At 34.8% G+C, this 23,891-nt stretch overlaps 1 protein-coding gene across 2 annotated transcripts in view; it reads right to left on the bottom strand.

Moving 5' to 3' along the window:
• The window catches only part of PCNX2 (pecanex 2), a 409,779-nt gene that overhangs the window by 195,691 nt on the left and 190,197 nt on the right, over positions 1-23,891 (bottom strand). For both annotated transcript variants that reach the window (XM_007481607.2, XM_007481606.2), the window contains exons 18-19: positions 18,539-18,631; positions 16,381-16,531 (exon numbers count right to left, since the gene is read on the bottom strand). In XM_007481607.2, the coding sequence (XP_007481669.1) occupies positions 16,381-16,531; positions 18,539-18,631 (244 nt within the window). The remainder of the gene's footprint in view (positions 1-16,380; positions 16,532-18,538; positions 18,632-23,891) is intronic.

Here is a 23,891-nt window from a genome sequence, read left to right as displayed (position 1 = left end):
TTCTCTTTGTGAAGATAAATTAAATCTCTCCCCTGATTGTGAAGATTAAATTAACTCCCCTGCCCGTTTTTAGATTTAATCACCAAAAGTGTAAATATCCGACTTACTCTTTGAGTGGGGGAGGTCTATGACCCACTCTTCACAATAGTGGGTGACAAATCAGAATAAAACTGACTGCCCCCTGGGCAGTCCTAAGCAAAGCCTCAACTGTAATTGGTAGATGTAAAAGTAGAGGAAGACACAGGAAGTGATGCAAAAGAAAGTGTCTTTAAAAGGAAGTTACAATTTCCTGTGGCAATTTCTTCTGGGAGTTCTGGAGTACTTTGTGCTTGGGACTTTGGAGTTCTGAGTTTGAGTTGGAGGCTGGAAAAGAATCTGCTGACTGGATCTGAGACCTTTCTTGGTGAGACTGTCCTTGAATCTCTCCCTTTGAACTGATACAAGGTGAGTGAAAAGAGCTGACTCCTTTCCTTCATCTTCTGAAGTGACTAGCCCCAGGAGAGACCTACTCTCTTGAGAGAGACTCCCTGCATCCCCAGGTCCTCAGCTAACAGCTGAGGCCTCTCCTGCTAAGAACTAAACTTTCCTGCCTGGGTTGAGTCAGGGGTCAGAGCAAAATACTTAGTGTGGAGGCTAGATATCTTACCATATTCTCTCTCTGATTTCTTCCTTTACTTTCTATATTTTGTAAATAATTGTAAATAAATCTCTTTGGAATTAATTAAATTCCTGGCAACCCTACTCTTGAATAATCCAGTCCAACCCTTTTATAAAAACACCTTTTCTCCCCTTTACACCTTCTATATTGTAAAGAATAGGAAAGAAGGGCTGTGTCTCATTGTATTTACACAGAATGGTATCTTACACATAGTAGATTTTTTTTCAATAAATATTTGTTAAAATAATAATTCCAATGAAAACAAAATATTTAACTTCTTTTTATAACCTCTATATGATCTATAAGGTATAAATTATCTAAAAGATCAATTGGTTAAAGGTAGGAATGGGGTTGAGTGGGTTGGTAAATCTTTGTCCAGGTCCACTTTGACAACTAAAAATGAGAAATGCACAAAGACTTTTAAAAATCACAATAACAACAAAAACAAGAAAAAAAAAGAGAATTCCTTCCAAGGAAAGTCTCATAGGAAAGAAAGTAGAGGAACTGAAGAAATGAGCAAGCAAAAATGACGTCCGAAAACAATGAGTGTCTATGTATTTTTTAAATGAGGACTCCCAAGAAGAAAAGATGAAAACATGGTAATAAAAACTCAGTAAAAGGACACAAGCCATAAGTTTGAAAACCAGAGTTTTTAAAGATTAATTCAAAATAACAAATAAGGGAATTAACTATTTAATTATGGACCCTCCAAAAAATAGAACAATTGAATTAGAAATGCAAAAAAATAAAAAATATAACAAAAATGTCTGAAAAATCAATATTTCATTAGCTTACTTTAAAACGACATAAAAAGAATATTGAAGTCTCTGAAAATTAAAGATGTGACTTTGGAAACAGTGCTGGTGAGATAATCAGAAAATTACTAATCTTCTAGAAAAATAAAATGAAATTAAGAGCCTAAACAACTTAGTTAAGGAAATAATTTCTCCAAAATGCCCAGAATATTTGAAACAGAGTTTTGACAAAGTTTGAATTGATAAAGTACATGTTATACTATAAAAAAAAAAGAATCAGAAATATAATTCACCCAGAAATGTAGTCACCAAGTTCTAAGGATTTAACATTAAAGAATTTTGCAAGCAACAATGAAAATGAAATTCATATATCCAGAAAAAAATACAAATCATGCAATACTTTTATTGACAAGAAATTAGAGAAAACCTTTGAATATGATTGAGGAAATATGGAATAGTAGAAAATATAATGGATCTGGAGTCACTGAACCTGGGTTCAAACATGGGTTTTGCCACTTCCTTAGTGCCCAATCCTGGGCAAGTTCCAAACTCTACAAGTCTGTATTTTATTTTCTATAACAAAGGATATTGGATTAGATGACTTCTATGTTCTTTTCAAGGTTTAAATCTATGAGTCTATGAATCTATGAATTACCAAATAGCAAAAGAAACATATTATCGCAAAATACTATGTAGAAGAAGAAAGGGAGGGATCTTGGTAGAATATAAAGATATAAACCTATTATATCTCAGTATGAAAAGTAGAAGCTTCAGTGTGATAAAATAAAAGGATTAAAGATTTAGAGCTGCAAAAGTCAATGAGTCCAACTTCTTCATTTTACAGATGAGAAAATTGAGATAGAGAGGTTGTGACTTGCTTAGAGACAAAAAGCAAAGTATCTGAGGTAAGATTTGAACTTTGTTGTATTCTTCTTCATAAAATAAAATATGAATAGAGCCCTTGGCATGCAATTTCAAGGAAGGGAACGAAGAAGGGAAGGCAATATTTAAAAAAAAAACCACCACCTTCTCTAACAAACATTGAGAGAACAAAAAGAAAATATCTTTCAGCTAATATGGATATCAGATATAAGTACCTTCAAGTACAGGAAAAAATACATAAGACTTTTTGAAAACAGAAATAAGTCATTCTAACAACTTCCTTTTATGAGACAAATATAGCTCTAATATGCAAATAAGGAGGAATAAAGCAAAAAAAAGGAACAATAGGTAGCAATTATTAATGAAGATTTATGTAAAATTTTAAAATAAAATATTAGGAGATACTCAGCAACCTGTTTCAGCAACAATCATTCACTATGGCAAAGTTGTGCAAAGGTAGTTCAACATTAGAGAAAAATAATAATAATCATAATAATGAAATTAAAATCCCCAATTATGTGAATAAATGGAGAAAAACCTAAGACATAAAGTGCACTCATTAAAAACAATGAAAATTTCAGAGTGGAAAGATATTTGCTTAAAATGATAAAAAAAATTTATCTAAAACCAAGATTCAATATTATCTGTAACAAGAAACACAGAGAGCTTTCTCAATAAGATTAGGGGTAAAGCAAAAATACTACTACTTTCACTGTTAATTGAGATATAGAAATTAATGATACTAGAAATGCTAACCCAAGAATTAGAAGAAGAAACAACTTAAGGGCAGAAGCATGGGGAAAGAAGAGGCAAAATTATCTTTATTTGAAGATGGCATGGTGACTTTCTTAGAAAACATGAATAAGAAAAAAAATTGTAGATAGCTTCATCAAAGAAGTCACATGAAAAATAAACAACCAAAATAAAATCACTATCATTTTTGTGTATTACTAATAATAAGAAGATGATAGTATAGAGAACTTAATTGAAAACAACAACAAAGTTTAATAATAAGAAGATAATAGTATAGAGAACTTCATTGAAAACAATAACAAAGTGTATTAAATATCTGGGAGTTCACCCAACCAGCTATAGATAGAATCTATAAGGCTTTAACCACAAAATTATTATTACAAAAATAAATTGCCTAAGGTCTTGGAAAGTTAATTTATATTCATAGTTGGGTCAAAACAAAATAGGAAAAATATAATACTATCTATCTTTTTAGAGGATACTTGGTGTAATGGAATACTATTGTTAGAAGGAATGATGAACAGGATGATTTTTGAAAGAGCTGGAAAAAACTACATGAACTGATTCACAGTGACATAGTCAGAACTAGGAAAACTTAGATACAGTAACAACAATATTGTTTAAATACAATCCTGAGGTAGCTATATAACCCTGGGCTAATCATTTAACCTCTTTTTGTCTCACTTTCCTTCTCTGAAAAATGTAGATAATAACTACCTTGTTCGCAGGGTTGTTGTGAGGATAAAATGAAATAATATTTCAAAACTGCTTAGCACAGTACCTGGTCATAGTAGGGCTTATATGATTTTTCCTTTCTTTCCTTTTCCTTTCTCTTTTTCTTTCCCATCACATGTTGAACACTTTTCTCAAGTATGTATCACCCTGATTTATGGCTTCCCTGATGTTTATTTTCAGAGAGCCATGAACAGGATTATTTCTGTTAAATCTTCCAAGGAACCTTGAATGATTTCGATAGGAGATATCTTGTTGTAAAAGAGCCTGTAAGGTAGTAAGTATTTCATTCTACCAAGTCAAATGCTTTTTTCATAAATAACAAATAATAAGTACAATGAAATTTATATTGTGTATGTCTTTCAGTTAATTACAAAATGTAAAATTTTAGTCCATTGTTGAATAGTTTTTGCAAATGCCTGATTGTTCCCTAATAATATGTTCAACAAAGATGGCCCCAATCTGTGAAAAAATGACCCTCATGGAGATTTTGTATAGATAAGAGAGTACATATAAAACACATACACACATATATGTATATGTGGTTGTTCATGTTTTCTCAAACACCATTTATAGGTATTAATAAGGTCTAGATTTCCCCCATGGCTTTGGTCCTTCTGTTATATTAGATACCTTATAAACCAGTGCTTCATTGCCCTCATAATGATATAACCAATCTAGCTTTTTTTCATCTTTTTTTTTCTGAACTGTTGACAAAAATGTCAAGATCATTAACAATCAGAGGAAATGCAAACTAAAACAACCATCATGTATATAGTTTCACAACTATTGAGTTGAAAAATATGGGGAAAGATGGAGAAATTCAGTGTTTAAGTAACTATGATTTACTAATTTGCTGTGGCATGATCTAATCATCCTGAAAAAGCAATTTGGAATTACATAAGAATATTAACAAATTATTTAAACCCTCTGACACAGGAGTCCTAATAATAGGTTTATACCCCAAGGAAATCAAAGCAAGAAAGCATCCAGAGATATGTAAATTTTCACAGAGCACTATTAATAATAACAAAATTCTATAAATGCTCAAATATTGAAGAATGGTTTAAAAACATGTTTTATATAAATGTAATGTAATATAATTTACTATTTATAATAATTTATAGGGCAAATTGAATGAATAGAGGAAGATGATGCTTAACAAACACCTTAGGCTATCAAGGAGAATGCTGATGCTATATATATATATATATTTTTTTTTTATATATATATATATAGTAAGAGACCGAGTGGCATCCTGAAATCAAAACTTAAAAGGAAGAACAAAGAGCAATTAATACCTGTGTAATACCAATTTTATGTATATTTTTGCTATGATAAAGTAAATGACCACAGCTCTGTCAAGTTTCTGAACAAAACCTTCATAATGTTAATGAAGCACAAGGCTCATCACCTGAAGGTAGTTATAAAAAATTAATGCTTCTATGATAAATAGATATGATAAATATGATAAATAGAATAAAAATTTGCAGAGATCCTTCAGGAACAAACCTAACTACTGAACAAATAATAAATTTTGACAATTGATACAAGTCACTGAATTTGTTAATTATGAGAACAAGTAGTTTATCTTTGGACATACAACATGAAACATCTAAAATCCAGGAACGGAACCAAAAAGTGCCCCATGTTTTTCAACATGAACACTGAATAAATGTTTGAGCCATATGAAATTGTTTATAGTAATGGAGAGGCATATATAGGGATTCAGGATCAGGTCACTGCCACTAGAAATGATAGGACAATTATCTTTAAGATGCTCCATACTTATTGATTGTATAAATTATAAAATGATAGTGTAGAAACTGTGAAACATATCACTGCAGGTTGCCAAAATGTAGCATATACTGTATACCAGAAAGACAGAATCAGGTGGCTACAATTATATACTTGTTATCTTTTATAAACAACCAGACTACAAATTCCTATTCTATAAAAGGAGACTTCAAAATATGAGAATGAAATAAATAACCTATATTGGAACAGGGGCATTATTAAATACAGAACTATTATTGGCAACTTCCTAAACATAACAATTATCCATAAAAACATAAGGACAGTATTTTTAATATGTAATAACAGGCTAACTACTCATAATGTCCAAATGACATGTAATGAAAAGCTTTCAATTATAGATACTAAGTAGAAGAAATATGAGGTGTATTTTATCTTTATCATCCTGTAATTTTAGAGGAACTGAAGAAGTTTTCTATGTGTCTATAGCAGATGATTTACAGTGAAATAGTCACAAAAAAGCAATCTTTTTTCCTTCCTCTATAATAGTCCACAGAATATAAAATAATGATAGGATAGCAATTTGTCCTTACTGTATCTATCTGAATTCCACAAAGAAAACACAAAAGAAAAGAAAAGAAAAGAAAAGAAAAGAAAAGAAAAGAAAAGAAAAGAAAAGAAAAGAAAAGAAAAAAGAAAAGAAAGAAAAGAAGAGAAAAGAAAAGGAGAGAAAAGAAGAGAAAAGAAAAAAGGTGAGAAGAATGAGATGTTTCTCTGATTGGACCCTCTGACAGAAAGTCGGGTCACAAGCTGCAGTACCTCTGTTAAAGAAGGAGGCTCAGCATAGATTTTCCTCCACATTTCCCATCAGCTATACTGCTTTCAGAATTCTTTGGAACTCTCTATCATGCCCCTCATGCAGGATACCTTCTCCTCTCCTTAACCTCACCTCTAACTTTTCATATTCCCTTTGTCTACTCTATCTCCCCATTAGATTGTAAACTACTTGAAGATAGGGACTATCTTTGTTTTTATTTGTATTTGTATCACCAGGGTTTAGCACAGTGCCTGGTATATAGTCGGCAAATAAATATTTATTGACTTTCTGACTGATAATAATAACTAATATTTCCATAATACTTTAAAGTTTTAAAAACCCTTTAGGGACAATGAGTCTGTGCAGTATACTGGATTGATCACTAATCTTAGAGTAGAGTGAGTAGAGTGACTATGAACAAATAACCATCTCTTAGTGCCACAAACAACCATTTAAGATTTACAGACTAAATTGTTGGTCTTCATTGGTCATCCAATTCCATACCGGGAACTCCAAACACAATGAAATTGAAGGTTTAGAAAACTCTCTTTCCCTATTACTCACAAAAGGAAAAATGAACATGAAGAATTAGCAGAAACATAATATACCATAAAAATCAAGATATCACCAAAGACAACAAAACTCTGGTCAAATTCTCAAAGTTACAGGGCATGTGCTTACTTTCTCTTAAAAAATGGTAAGTTACAAAAATGAAGAATCATATATACAATCAATTGTATTACCTCTGGGGAAAATTAATATTGAATTATATTATTTATTAGTAATATTTCTATGTGAAATAATAGTTATCAAATTGGGCTGGGACCTTTTGTCTTTTGATAAGACCCTGAAAGGATTAAAGGCAGGGCCAATCAGCCATTTTGAACTTTGACTCATTTGAGAGTACTGGTACATATAGCTAACTAAAGGGTATACTGGTGTTTTCCTTAGTTATATAAAGACCTCCCCAGTGGTGAAGTAATAAGGGAGGAGTTGAGGTCTCTAAGTTGACTACTTCTTTCTAAACAACAATGGGGACTTCCAATATAATTGGAAGGCTCCAACTGTCTGGCCAATCAGAAGGAGGACACACCTCTCTTTAGAAGAGAGTCAAGGCTTACTGGGTTCTTTTTGCTTAGTAGCCTGGTAAAAGATCCATTCTTTGTTAGTAGACTTATGCATCCATTAATAAACAATATTATTCTCAGAGGAAAGGCCTCATATTCTTTATTGATTAAAATCTGGATGTTACAACTTTATTAGCAGTGTTAACTATTTTGGGGAAACTCACATGAAGGGGAACTTTTTGAGGCATGTTACTCCTGTGACAAAACAAAATATATTGGTAATAAAAATAAATTTTAAAGATTATAAAAAAGAGAAAAACTGATAATAAAAGAGAATTACATGGAATCCAGTGATCTAAATTCTACTCCCAACCCCCTCATTTACCCATTCTTCACTAACTTCTCTATAAGTTAAAAAGGGAAATACAAATTGCTCTTCTTTCATACTCACAGGACTGAATGAATTCCAGGCAGAATCAGTTTAATGTACTTTGTTCTTCTTTAGTTTAAGACCTTTTTACCAAATGGCAGTGTTTATAACTGGCATTAGCAAAAATTTGTCTAAGATATTATACAAACATATCTGGGCCCAGTTTGGCAGTCAAATGTTTCCATTATGGTTAAAATGGTAAAAGATACTTCCTGGCAAATTTAAACTATGGATCATATTTTGTTTAAGCTACAAAGCTTTGGTAAAAGCAATATTTCTATTCTGTCCTTTGCCATAGCCACACTTTCTCATGTCACCAAGAGCTGCAAGTGTTAAAAACGTTGCAGGTGTGATTCTTTCTAACAAGAATTAGGGAGGCTGTAACTAGACTTCTCATCCTAGAGATTCTTGATGCATTTGAATGACTGACATAATCCCTCATCACATCTTCCTAGAGTCCATTACTATGCATCAAGTGTCAATACATAGCCTAAAGCTGTTGTCATATTCCTCTGCATACAAATTACATGCTGCATATTTATATTTGGCTCTTTTTCAGTCACTTAAGATTTTCATCCTTCTCTAATGGCTATAAGTTCATTTTATATTTTCAACTTGGGTTGAATTATCATTAGGTTTGAACTATTCCAGTGAGCACTGCCCTGTGGCTTGACAGAGAACAAGTGACAGAGAACAAGCTTTCCTTGTGAGCTTGCCTCTTTTTGCTACTACACAGTGTCAAGATTTTTGTCTTTTTCTACAGTCCCCTTGAAGTTGACCCAGCTTTTCCTTTTTCTTCTTAGCACAAATTTGGCTTTGCTGTCAATTCCCTCTTGCCATTCTTGTCTAGAATATTGACAAAAATTTCCCACTATGTTAGAAGGAGGTTGGGCTAGAGTGAGAGACATTGGATAAGTCTATGAATGATCTACAAAGAAGATGGGTGGATGAGCAAGAGGAAGGAGAATGAGCAGAAAAGAAGGTGACTGACTGCCAATAGGACTGAAGATGGTGGTTATAGTAATCATCCACAAAGTTCCTTATTTATAAATAGGTCTTGTTATTTAAAAGCTCTATAAGATAATTGTTTGAAACTCAAAACACATGTTTCCATAGAAATGATGTTATAAATGGTGGTTAGGTTTCTAGACACCAACAGAATTTTTAACAAGTTCCTACAAAAGTTTATTCAACATAAATCAATTGTCATAATGGGCCCCCAAGAGCCCAGGAATTGCCTTAACTAGCAAATTCTTGATTTCCTTTCCAAGTGCAGTGATATGGTGGTCAAGACAACAAAAGTTTAAAAAATAAGCTCATTCATAATATCCTGTGGAGAAGGAAGGTGGAGCAATATAAGCAAGATCACCTCATAAACCAGAAGAAGCACTAGAAGGAAAAATAAGTACAAAATGTTATGAATTCCAAATAAGCAAAGTCCCTCTAGGACATTAAAGATGAACCTGGAAAGAAGACAACAAAAAGAAGAAAGGTAGACAGACTTGTAAAGATTAAAATTTTTTTTTTACTATTAAGGATAGTAGACCCTCCATATTTAGAATCTAGCATTACAGTCCCAGATGTGCTACCTGAGAAAGTGGTAATGGTGTTCCAGAAAAGAATTATGGGAAAAGCAGCTGAACTAGACCAAGTATATGTACAACAAGTCTGTCCTGGAAGCAACACAATTTTAAGGGCATTGAAGGACTGATTCTTAAAGCATATTTACCTGCCTTCCCTATATTCAGGAAATTGTTTAGTTAAAGTCTTGCTACTTGCTTCATAATGTCACCATCAAAATTTAATCAAATGAGATAATTGTGAAAGTGCTTTGGAAGGATTAAAATTTAAGATATCATTATGATAAGTTTTTGGCTCACAAATACCTTGGTTGATCAGTCACATGCATTTGAAAGAACTTTCAATACTGTTCCAGATTTGGAAAGATTCATTTCTCTGTCTCTCTGTCTCTCTGCCTCTGTCTCTGTCTTATTGTCTCTGTCTCTCTCTGTCTCTCTCTGTCTCTGTCTCTGTCTCTGTCTCTGTCTCCCCACCTCATTTAAATGCTTATAAATCTAGTAATAAGCCTCCAAGATTGTTATTTATAACAACTGTCAGTTCATATTTGTAAGTGCACACACACTCTGCACCCAGGCATTGTGAAAATATGCCTCAATTTCTTCAACTAAGTCATTGCTGATTAATTTGGGGGAAAGGGAAGGGTCAGGCTTAGATTATGTAGGTTATGCACATAAGATTCAGTCCTATTAATTCCCCTACCAACCTTGTTCTTACTTCTCTCCTGAGGCATTGCTGATTCCTTCCTCTAGTTTAAAATCCTCACCCTTCTTTGAATTCCAGCAAACTATCTGGTTCTTCTCCTACTGACCTGTATCCTTTAGTGAGGCCTCTTTCTCATTCTGCTTTCTAACTCTGGAAGCTCTCCAAGGCTCTGAACATAGCATTTTGATCTCTTTTTTACTTACTCTCCTGGATCCAACTAATTTTTCTGTGTAACTGACTCCTGAATGCATACATCATGAACACAATCATGTGTGCTCAACAAAAGCAACTCCTCTTCCTGAGCACACAAATACAAGGATACATATCAGACTTGGAAAGCATCTGAGGTCTTCCAGTACAGTTTATTCTTCAACATATTCCAATAGTGAGGAACCTACTACCTCTGTTTTGTTTTTAAAAAAATCTTTACCTTCCTTCTTAGAATCAATGCTAAGTAACCAATCTAAGACAGAAGAACAACACTAAGGGCTAGGTGACAGGTAAAGTGACTTACCCAGGGTCACACAGGTAGGAAGTGACTGAGGCCAGATTTGAATCAAGGATCTCCCATCTCCAGGTTTGGTGTTCTATCCATTGAGCCACCTACCTGCCCTTTCCTTCTAAAAGTGGCCCATTCCACTGCTAGATATGTACATGAAATGAAAAAGAATCTCTTTAGATATTAAGTTAAATTTTTCCTGTCTGCAACTTCCACATATGTCCCCTAATTCTAGCTTCTGGACTAAAGAAAACTAATCAAATGCTTTTTCTATAAGATTCAATTCCATTCTATTTAATTCTACTGCCTTCCCTCTGTCTCTTATTTCTTGTTCATCCTTTTTATGGCTTGCCTTGTATGTGTTTATTTGCATATTGTCTCCACCATCAGATTACAAACTATTTAAAGATAAGGATTGTCTTTTGCTATTTTTCACTTCTCTGGCAATTAGCACAGTACCTGGCACATAGCAGGTGCTTAATACATGTTTATTGATTGATTGCCCTTCAAATACTAGAGAACTGCTACTGTTTCTTTTCTCTAGGTTAAATATCCTCAGTAAACACAAAGGATTAAATGAAATCAGACCTCAGAATTTCAGTTCTTTTATTGTCCTGGTTACTCTTTTTTGAACCTGCTCCAGCTGGTGAATATCTTTTCTAAATGTGGCACCCCATCAAATTGAATGGAAAATTCCAGTTGCTATCTGACCAGGATCCACAGTTGGTCTTTAATAACATCTCTTGTTCTTGGAATTATGCTTCTGTTAATGCAGTCCAAGATCATATTAGGATTTTGGGCTGCCATGTCATACTGAGATTACAATTCACTAAAACCACCCATTTCTTTTTCCCCTAGAATTGTCATCTAGCTAAACTTCTCCATTTTCTTTTTTATACTTGTGAGGCTGATTGTTTTTTACCTCAAATAAAGGACTTTACATATTTACATCATTACATACAAATTGCATCTAGTTGGGATTTGGCCCATTGATCTACCCTTAGCTATAAATATTAGTTTATTTCTCTCTTGAGATTTCCTTTTAAATAAACAGGAAGGAACATGCCTAAAGGCTAAGCACATATACTGGTCAGACATTTAGACTGGTCAGTGCTGAACTGGCAAAAATGGTATGTTCTTTAATTTACTTTCTTAGAATTCAGTGGGGAGTGGATTGATTACTTATTTTAGGCCTATTGCATCTGTCTGATTCTTATATTTAAAAAGCTATGGCATTATGATGTCACATTATACTTACATTCATCAAAAAGTAGGTAGCAGGTATATGGAGGAATGACACTGACTACTATAATATAGGAGTTGGTTTATGTATAGGTTAGTTTTTAGGAACTAGGTTTTTTAAATCATATAGTTCTTTGGGTTGGAGAGAGAAAAGATAATGTAGGGATGTGAAAACAACAAAAAAGGTACCAATAACATTTTTTAAAAGTCATAGACAAAAACAACAACAACAACAAAAGATGTAAAAGGGGAAACAGCCTAGTTATCTCCTACCTTTCCAGACTTTCTAATAGGTTAGTCCTCTTCAATTCATTGCCTCTAGACTCCTGGCCTTTCAGAGACCAAGAGACTCCTTATCTTATCTAAACTCAATTTAATCAGACAAACCAAAGGCAGCCTAATTTATTTCAATCTCTTCCCCTAGCTGTCAACAAACTTTGTCCAACTCAGGCCTTGTACCTTAGGCAAGATATCTAAGAGGAGGAGAGAGACTGAAAATCAGCCTACCAAAGCAAATGACCCAAATCTGGGCTACCCACCTTCCCCGTGAAGGAAAGATAAAATAAAAAATGCTAAAATAATAATAATAACGAAACCATCCAAAGGTTTTAAAAGTATATTTCCCAAGGCAAGAAAAAAAATTTAATTAAAAAAAATCCTTTCCTTTTGTCCTGTCAGTTCTAAGAAAGAATAATGTCAAGAGTTAGGCAATTGGGATTAAATAATTTGCCCAAGGTCACACAGCTAGGAATTGTCTGAGACCAAATTTGAACACAGGTCCTCCCAACTCCAAGCCTGGTATTCTGTACACTATACTACCTAGCTGTCCCAAGAAAATTATTTTTAAAAGTTCTAGAGAAAGGTCTTTAGAGTACTTAGGTATACCTCTTATGGAGTATATATAGGAAAAGGCAAGTATAAGTTTTGATTTCTGTGAAATGTGTTGCAAATTTTATTTTGGTAAAAATACAATACTCTAAATCATACACTTTGTTTTTGTTGAGTCATTTTTCAGTCATGTCCAGCTCTTATTGTGGCTCATTATTATTGTCCAACTCTTTTGGTGGCTTATTTCTTTCTCCAGCTCATTTGGCAGATGAAGAAACTGAAGCCCAGGTCCCACTCTATTTCCCTGCCACCTAATTGCCCATCAGTAAAATAATGATAGTTCACATTTATATGGCCCTTTAGGATTTACAAAGTGCTTTATATATGTTACCTTACTTAATATACATAACAATTCTTTGACTTTGATGATGTGATTATTCCAGTTTTACAGATTAGGCACTTTAGGCTGATAGAAATTAAATAATCATAATAACATTTATATAGCATCTACTATGTGTTAGGCATTGTGCTAAGTGCTTTTATAAATATTAGTTCATTTGATCCTCTCAATAATCCTGGGAGGCAGGTGTTTTTACCATTTTAAAGGAGGGGAAACTGAGGCAAAAAGAGGTTAAAACATTAGCCCAGAATCATAGCTACTGAGTGTGTGAGGCTAGATTTAAATGTAGGTCTTCCTAATTCCAAAATTAGCAACCCATCCACTAAGCCATCTTGACAGTTTCCTAATTTCCCCTTAACAGAAAAAATTAAATCCCTGAAATGGAAACAGCAGGAACTGGTTCTTATTAGTCAGGGAACCTCTGCCTATGTGGAAAGAAGATTTTCCCTCAAATAAACTCTAATGTATTTTTCTTTTTTTTTTCCCTTTCAGGTACAACAATAGCCACAGGTTCAATGAGCCACCTACTTCTGTTACTTCATTTGCTCCTCTAGATTTTTTTTTCAAACCCCAGAATAGTTACTGCCTGAAAGAAGGGTCTTAGTTCCTGCTTGGTGACTTCAATTTTCCTTCTCTCTTTTGGTGCTATGCTTCCCTCTACCAGCTCTTTATTTTTTCTCCTTCCTTTTACTCCATCTTAATCTGTCCAAATGCATTGATCATAAATGATGTGGTGCCTAGAACCTTCTATAATAATAACTCATATTTCTATAGTGAGCTAAAGTTTTTCCCTCAATGTAGTAATAACTTTTGTTTTTCTATCACCCTTCATTTCAAATGTATCTTTTGCGTCCAGAGAGTTATCCAGCCCTTGTAAGAAATAATACCAGTGGGGCATTTTAAGTAAACTTAAGGACAAATCAACTAAGTCAGGTGATGTGCAAGGATCCACACAAATAGCCCCCACACCCTCACCTCTATGAAGAAAAGGGAGAAGTACATTTTCTCATTCTTCTCCAGGCCCAAGCTTGAACAGCAAGATTACATAGCATACAGTTTTATTCTTTGGACTTTCCATTTAATTATTGCATTCATTATGCATATTGTATTACTGGTTCTGTTTATTTACAACCATAATATTCACTCAGCTTCATTCCTCATACTTCTCTGAATGTTATATTTATTTTTACAGTGAATTAATATTCCTTTATGTTTGTATAACATAACTTGTTTATGGAACTCCTCAATAGAAGGCTATCAACTTTATTTCTAGTTTTTTGCTGATAAAACAATCGGGAGGGTTAGGCTTAGAGTTTGAAGGACAATTTTTTTAAAAGTTTTTTTATTATTCTTTTAATGTATGTGGGACTTTTTCTTTTCTTTTTTTTCTTTGGCCTTTTTGGGGTAAATGCCTTAGCACTGGGATTAAAGGATATGGTTACATCATTAATTTTTTATTATATTCCAAATGTAACTCCTGAATGGTTGGATCATTTCAAAGCTTGACTGGAAGAACATGAGTATCAGCCTGTCCAACACTCATCATTTCCATTTACTGTCATAATTGTTGGCTATGAGGTGAAATCTTAGAGTTGTTTTAATTTCCTTTTCTCACGATTAGTGATTTGGAGCAATCTTTCATATGGTCATTGCTTGCGATTCTTTTGAGAAGTTTGTTTACATCTTTTGAACAAATATCCATATGTTCAGGAATGGTCTTAAATATTTGTTTTGGCTCACTATCTAACTTGGTTAGCAGAATCTTATCAAAGTCATTTAATGCATTTTTCATGTTGATTTTGTTTATACAAAAGCACCTCAATTTTATGAAATTTATTCTTTATAGCTGGTTCTTGTGAAAGGTATTTATCTAGACTAGCTAGGTAGCATTTATATATATATAGTACTTTAAGGTTTGCAAACTATTTTATGAATAGTACCTACTTTGTTCTTTGCAATGATCCTGGGATGTTGGTGTTATTATGATCCTCATTTTACATGTGGGGAAAGTGATGCGTACAGAGGCTAAATTAATAATCCAGTGTTATACAGTTAATAAGTGTCTAACACTGTATTTGAACTCACATCTCCTTAAGTCCAAGTCTAGCAACCTACCTACTCCCCACTTAGCTCTCTTGATCTCTTCTTCTATTTTTTTTTAAATGGAGTGACTTTTAAAGTTCAGGTCCTGGACCTATTTTTGCATTCTAGACTTAAAAAAAAAAAGTTTCTTCTCAATACTCCTTTTGGGAAGATAGTTCAAGTATTATTACACATACTTAATTGAAAAAGTTCCAAGAAACTTTGTGGTTTGCCCAATGTCACATGGTTAGTCATTGCGAGAGGTATGGTTTGGAGCCAGGTCTCCTCACCCCCAATCTAGCACTTTTAAAAAAAAAAAAACTACAGTGGCTCTACTTGTTATGGACTTAATGAAGTTGGACCTCATCTCCCTTAAATCCTATTATCCATGATTCCCAGGACATGAATGAGAGAGAGCCTACTAAGCAACTTATAATACTTTAGAAGAGACTTTACTCTCTGGGACTGCTCTATTATTAACTGTTAAGTAGCCACAGATGAGTAACTTTCTTGTACTTTAAGAATACCCATCCATACGACTGAAATGATGATAACAACTGAACTGTTTACTTCATAGTTATGAGGATAGAATGAGATTAGATGTAAAAGCATTTTGGAAAAAGCCACAAGGTCTCTTCTTCTACCGGGTATAATTATATTATTATTTTACTTTTCAGAGTAGTTCCTAGAAGTTCTCTGTCAAGTGCTAGGTCTTAATTTGGAACTCTTGTCAATATATTTCCTTTTATATGACAGGAACTTGGCTCTGAGAATTGTTAAGTTAATCATGCCTACTTCTGGAATAGGGAAAAGCATTCCAAAAAACTTAAGACCAAGGATATAGAAAGTATACAGTCTGTTACCACTATTGTAACTTCTCTAGAGCATGAAGGGATAGGGGAATAGAGGGCTCCTGGAATTACAGTGTGCTCCCAAACACACTTTTCAGACTGAGTTTATTCTTCAAGTTATGGTCGAATGGCATGGATGACTTTTTAAATGCCTTCTGTCCAAATCCCAACTCATGAATTAATATTTTAGTGGAGAAACTCTACCTCCCCAGGCTTCAAAATGTCTTAAGTGTGACCAAAATATCTAGGGACTGGATAGTAAAACCACAGTGGTGTTCATTCCTTGGCTTGCAGCTAGCCTGTCAGGTGAGCACAGCATTCTTATAAAAGGCAATATATGACTCACCTTTGACTTCCCGTTGATAGTATTCTTTGTTTTTAAGAATAGGGTGTGAAATCCACATCCATGGATGATGTTTTCGGAGCTGAGGAAGCACATAATGTGTTACAAATCCCACTGCACAGGCCAGGGCAAACAAGATGAGGCCAAGGAATGGCTGACATAAAAGGAGAAAACCAGAGTTCATTATTTAGTTGGAGGACAGATTGAATGTTATTTAATCACTCCTGTCCATCCTATTTCCTCTTAAAGAAATATAGTCAACTCTAGATCTGATTCCAAAGTGATGAAGGTTCTTCCACACCTCATGAAACTGATCTGTCTGCTGAGAGACATTAATAAGCTCCAAATTCCCAAATATCAGCTGTGGAGGTGGAAAAGCAACCCACAGAAATACAGAGGCACATATGAATTCAGATCCTTGGTGTGACTTTAAATTACTTCTGTCTTCTTTGAAGGGAAGGTTAAGAGCAAGAAATAAATCAGAATCATTTTGTCATTGAAAACAGGTTCATAAACAAATTGTGTTGTGGGGTTTGGGGATGGAAAGGGAGGCATCTGCCTGCAGGAAATATCAGCCAGAAATCTCATTTAAAATGCTTCAGTTTTTCATTTTTATTTGTATGTACATATGCTCTTCCTTCTCTATGACCTGCCTCTGGCCATTCATAATTTAAGCTCCCTGTGTGCTTATAGCCCTCTGTACTTACTACATTGGAGATCCATTATTATGCTCTTAATTATGAAAATTATAATGTATAAGTGATTTTTTTCCACTAAGAAAGTCAACCACAAAAATTGGGGTTAGGGGAAGAATAAAAATATTACCGAATCCAGTTGTGTCTACTCTTGTTCTTTGGCTCTTTGCCTGGGTGCTTCTGGGTATAAAGCCAAGGCCATCCATTTAACAGGATGCTGGGCAGTTAGGGGGAAATGGAATAAGCAAATCAGGCAGAAATCATGGAAGATACAATAGACAGGGATTGAGTTTAAAAATGAGAACAAAGGGTAGATGTGCAAAGACCCCTTTTCTTTGAGGACTGCCTTTGAGGGCACTCTGCTCATAATATATAAGGCATAGTGAATGTTAGGGGTCCTTTATTATACATGTGACTAAGGGGCCAGCTGTATTGGAAGGACAATATCATTGGGGGCCCTGCCAGTGACAGAGTAGTAAGTGAGGAAAAGTGATTGGAGGAAGAACCAAGGTCTTGGTTCCGAAGCTCTCTTGACTAACTAGATAGTAAACCTCCAAGAGATCTTGAGTAAAAAATATTTGGCCTACATGTCACATCCCAGTGTGAGCAGCTGATGGGAAAGTCTTATTTCATAAATCTGAACTGTGTTCCTCAAATTCCTGGGTTTGGGGCATCCCATACATTGGTTATGGACTACCTGGATCTGGAAGAAGCTATGAGTGCACAACATATCTAGTAGTCTTTTAATTTATTTTATTCCATTTACTTCTGTATGAATAAAGAACCATGCAGTAAACCATGTTAATGGGAGTAACTCCACTGTGTTTTGATAATGAGAATATATTAAAATACAAAATGAAGATAAGGAATAAAGTTTTCCTAGTGGGTAGGGATTGAACAAAAAAAAATAATTGGGTTAACCACAGAGCAGAACTCAATATTAACATAGTAAGCATTTCCACCTACTAAAGGAGTTGAGCTAGGGATAAGAGGTAGCCAGCTTCCAGAGAATCATAGAATTTAGCTTTTCCCCCTGAGTACAGGGATTGCCTGTGAATGGCAATTAAACCAGATTAGCAGTTCCTCCAGTGGTTAAATATGTTTCACATGTATACATACATAAATACACACATTTATACATATATACAAACATAGGTATGTAAAAGCTAAACTTTATGATTCTCAGAGACCTGGCTACCATACTCAACCACACACACACACACACACACACACACACACACACACACACACACACACACGCATGCATCCTAAGCATTGTGCTCTACCAATTAAAGTTTGGGGCATTATTTTTTAACAATGAACAGATTTTTCCTTAAGGACAAAAAATGTCCACGAGTTTTCCCCTGGTCTAAAATTCTCTCAAAAGCCTGCTGCAGAGACAGTTTCTTGAAGATAACACAAAGAAGAGACAGTAATATGAGAGATGAAGATAATAGAACACTTACTCTTAATGACAGGAATACAGTGCTAGCACTCACTGCAAATGAAAGAATAGCAACCACGGTGCAGACAATGAGATCTGATTTTAGGATCTCCTTCTGTAAAGAGAAGTTACATGTAATTCTCTTCCCCATCTTCTAAGAACATTAGCAAGTTCTTAAGAGAGGCTATGGGCATTCTGTCAACCCACCTGAAATGTGCTCTGCAGAACATATACTGGGACACAATAGAACATGCAACATTCCATGAGTTAGAAGCAGTGGGAGAACCTGGGTGGTTGGAGAGGCAAAACTCATATACTCCTGGTGGCATATCCCAAACCTTACCAAAGAGTAAATCTTGCTGAATGTGCAAAACAATAAGTTTCTACCTAATTCTGTGAGCAGCAGGTTGGGACAGTGCATCTATTCTAGAAGGGACCATGGACTTCCTTGATTAAAGTACTTCCTATATCACAGGGAGGCAAATGAAATACCCAAAAATATTGGGAGCAGCTGGTGATACAGTGGATATAACACTAGAGCTGGAGTCAAAAAAGACCTGTGTTCAATTCCAGCCTTAGACTCTTTTTTTTTTAAGTTTTTTTTTTTTTTAATTCAAAGGTATAACTGAATATGTAGATCTGTTTTCACATGAATGGTCATAATGTTATTTTTGAAAAATATGATCCAAGTGCTTTTGCAAATAGCAGACACACCCCTCAATTATGAAGACCAATTTGTGGTGGATGATACACATGATTTGACCCAATTAACTAGCTTATAACAGCACAATTAACTGTCAGAGGGGCAGCTGGGTAGCTCAGTGGATTGAGAACCAGCCCTAGAGATGGGACGTCCTAGGTTCAAATCTGCCAGCCTTAGACTTTTACTAGATGTATAACTTTGTATAAATCACCTTACTCCTGATTTCTGTCTCAGTTGTATCTACTGTAAAATGAGGAATAATGATAATAACACCAACTTTCCAGAATTGTTATGAGGATCAAATAATATTCTATTTTAAAAGTGCTTATCAAAGTGCCTGGCACATAGTAGGACCTAAATAAATCCTTATTATTTTTCCTCCATAAGCTCTTCTTAGCATGGATAAAGAGAAAGGCAGAACAGCCAATGAGTAATTTTCCCATCTCTTCTTTTACTATGTATCAGCATGGATTTTAAAATCACCAACACGATAGAGTGAAAATTATATTGCAAGAAAAATCCACTTTATTTTCAGGAAGACGGCATTCTTGTCTAGCACATAAAATATAAAGTGTTGTGTGAAAGGGTTAGCAAGAGGAAATTGGTGCCTCTGAAGTGTCAAAATGACAGCAAAATGGGAGAAAACATAACCGTATAATGAACTGAATCAGAAATTTAGAGCTGGAAGGGACCTTGGAGAACAATCACCTAGTCAAGGTCCCTCATTTAACAAATGAAGATTAGCTGTGCTACCCAATTACTCCAACTTGCTAAGAGACCACATTTCTCAAGAGTTTTTTCAAGGGTTATTATAACTGAATTTAAACCAGAGTCTGAAAATTCAAAAAACCAAAAACAAATCATTCCTCCCTTTTCTTCTAGAAAAAACTGTACCATATAAATGATTGTTTTTGGATGTGACCCGCCTTGCAGAATGAAGAGAAAAGTATACCTTGGGTTTTTCCTTTTGTTTTTAATTATGCTTTAGTGCTCCCTACAAGCCACATTGCTAGTTATCTGGCTGTTTGTACTAAAGGCCAAACTAAAAGGAAGGAAGTAGGAAGCAAAGCTTGAATTAACACCCTCAGGCCTCTGTTTAATGTAGTAATCAACTATAGGCTTGCCTATAGGAATTAATTATAAAGCAAGGAAGTGCCATTCCCAAAGTTGAATGGTCAATTATCTACCACAGCTGCTTTGAAATTCAATTCTCAATTGCTGACAATCCCCTCCATGGTTATTGGATGGAGGGGAAATCATATAACCACACACTAAAGATGCCATGTTTATTTTCTGTAATGCTAATCTGAAATTAACATACAGAACAACAGATTGGGTTTTAATATTCATTCTATTTAATGTGGCACTCAGAGACTGTTAACAATCATTTGCTTCTAGTAATGCCCAATTTTCATAAGTTTTTCATTTCATACCAAATGCCTTATTGAAGTCCAGCTTTACTCAAAGCACAGTCCTACAGCCACAGCCTCAGTATGCCCAGGGATTATGGTACCCCCCCCCTTAGTAATTTAACTTAAAAATTCAAGGATCTTATTGAATTTAAGCATGATCCCCATCTACCTGTGATGTTCATCAACACATTTATTAAGTACCTACTATGTGTCTTGTATAACTGCTGAATGATTAGCCTTTTTATGTCAGTGTATGCTTTTTTGTGTATATATGTGTGGTGGAAAGTGATACATAATTTCTTACCTTTGAAGTCATATGATATAATGTGGCCCACAGAAATTCACTGTGATTTGGGGCAGGGACTGAGTCACCTCTGTAACTGCAGAACAATGCACAACTGCATTGTGAAATGGAGATTTAATAGATATGGGAGAGAAAAGGCATAGGTATTTCTGTTTAAGATTAGATTGGAATCGGGGTTCTCTGAGGTTCCTTCCCCCTCTGAGAGTCCAAATAATAACATTTACTAGATGACAAGTCATTTCCCTTCTCTAGTCTTTAATTTTTTTAATCTGTAAAAGGAGAGGGTTATGTTAGCTGATTTCTAAAGTCCCTTCCAGTTCTAATATTATGCAGTGCTATCATCCTAAATTACAACACAAATATTTTGAACAAGATATCATTGCAGGTGGGCATTGATGCTCTATCTCCCAGAGGGGCAGAAACCTAGTTCAGTATTTGGTCACTGAATGATGATAAATGGAATTAATCCAGAAATTGTAGCTAAAGGGTTCAAGAAAGAAATGGAAAAACAGATGATTCTTTTGAGGCTGAAAAAGCTGAAAGAAAGGAAGGCAATAGACAAGGGAGAAATTACAATGAGGAATAGTGAAGTGATGGAAATGAAGAAAAAGTAGGAGGTTTAAAAAATGAAAGACAAGTATATTAAAATTGAATGAAAGCTGAATGATATAGGTATGTCATTAAAGAAAATTTTATATCTTTGCTTAAAGAAATTGTTGTTGTGAGTTGGGGTAGAAGTGGAAGTAGGGAAGAGGTAGGGAAGTTTGGACTCTATGTTTTCTCTAGTGTAGGAATTTCTTCCACCTGATATACAAATAATTTTCTAAGCCACTTATAAATTAGGTGAATTGGAGACTTCCAGGTTAACATGGCTGAAGTTTAGACATAGGACTCTTCCTCTCCTCATCATAAACTGATGTAGACTACCTCAAAAGGCCAAAAAAACCAAATTCAGATGAATGAAGGGTTTCCACAGTAGTGCTCCACACTGAAGGTATATGGGATTTGGGCATTACCACACTATTAAGGGGTGAAATACCTCCCACCAAGACACAAGCTGATCAACCCTCCCATTCCCCACCTATGGAAACAGGGTCAGAGTCAGTGTACTAGAATCAGCAGGTGAGTGAGGGGTACCTTTTGATCCTTGGTAGCTGAATAATAATACCAGGGACCTACCCCAGAGAACAGATAGACCTGAGACCCCAGCATGCCAAAGAGCATAGACCTTGGGTGCAGAGATAGCACAGAGAGGGGGGTGGCACATAGTAGAAACCGTGGAGATGCAAGAGGTGGCCAGGCAAAACTGCTTTCCTTAGCTCCATACAGAAGCTGTATGCCACAAAAAACAGGATATACCAAGCCAAAAAAGGAAAATCAAAAGATCAAAGAGGAAAACCAAAAGATTATACCAGAAAACCAGTTTATAAAGACCAGAATTGGGCATTTGGAAGCCAATGATCTCACAAAAAAATTAATAAGGCAAAGTCAAAAGACTGAAAAAATAGAAAGAAACATGAAATATCTCACTGAGAAGGTGACTGACTAATCATAAAAACTGATCTTGAAGAGACAATTTGAGAATCATTGGTCTACCTGAAAACCCAGAAATAAACAGAAATCTTGACATCATTCTACAAGAAATTATCCCAAAAAAAGGCCCTGATATTCTTGAACAAGAGGGAAAAATAGATATTGAAGGAGTTTATAGAACATCCTCTACATTAAATGCTCAAAAGACAATCCCCAGGAATGTAATTGTTAAATTTAGGAACTTCCAAATAGGGAGAAATTTTTATAAGAAGCCAGAAAAAGACAATTCAGCTACCAAGGAGCACCAATCAAGATTATACAGGATCTGGCAGCTTCAACACTAAAGGACCACAAGGCTTGGAATATGATATTCAGAAAGCAAAGAGAATTGGGTCTTCAACCAAGGATCACCTACCCATCAAAGTTGACTCTATACTTCCAGGGGAAAGTATGGACATTCAACAAAATAAATTTCTAAGTCTTTGTAAAGAAAAGACCAGAACTAAGTGGAAAGTTTGATATCCAAACACAAAAATCAAGAGAAACATGAAAAGGTAAATAACAAAGAGAGGGGAAAAGAAAAAATTGTTTTTATTTAAATTTTCTTCTTTAAGGGCTTTAATAAGATGAAATTGCTTATATTAATATATGTAAAACTGTTATTTGTAACTCTAAAAAGTTATATTCACTATTTTAGTAATTAGAAGAATAATTAACAGGTAGAGAATTGGGTAATAAGAAGTCTAAGATGATATGTAAAAAAAGAAAAAGAAAAAATGGAGAGGGGAATAGAAGATGGCACCAAGAGAAACTTGAAGGAATAAGATAAATAGGACAATTTATATCACATAAAGAGGCACATGGAAAGGGGAGGGGAAGAATACTATTATAAGAAGGAAAAGAAGAAAGTGCTAATAGTTAATACTTAAACCTTACTCTCAGTGGAATAAATTCTGAGAGGGAAGTGCATCTAGATCCCTTGGATATCAAATTCTATCTTACCCTACAGGGTAAGTGAGAAGGGGAAAACTAACGGGGGGGGGGGAATGGGGGTAGGGAGTACAAAAATGGAGGGAAAGAGAGGGGGGAGGGAATTTAATAGACCCTAGAAAATAATAAGAAGGGAACAAAAAGGAAGGGCACAGAAAGGGAAGTAAAATAAGGGTGGGGATTATGGGGACTGACTAAAAGCAAACCACTGGTTTAAAAGGCAATAGCGAAAGAAGAAAGGACAGAACTAGGAGAGGATATCAAAATGTTGACAAATAAAGAGGTGGCAATAAAGAATCTGAATGTGAATGCGATGAACACATCCATAAAACAAAAGCAAATATCAGAGTGGGTTAGAAACCCCAAACCTACTATATGTTGTCTACAGAAACACATATAAGCCAGATAGACACCCACAGGATGAGGGCAAAAG

Source organism: Monodelphis domestica, chromosome 2, assembly GCF_027887165.1.
Source record: "Monodelphis domestica isolate mMonDom1 chromosome 2, mMonDom1.pri, whole genome shotgun sequence".
NCBI lineage: Eukaryota > Metazoa > Chordata > Mammalia > Didelphimorphia > Didelphidae > Monodelphis > Monodelphis domestica.
Note: the sequence above shows the minus strand (reverse complement) of the source record. Positions and strands in the feature narration are given on the sequence as shown.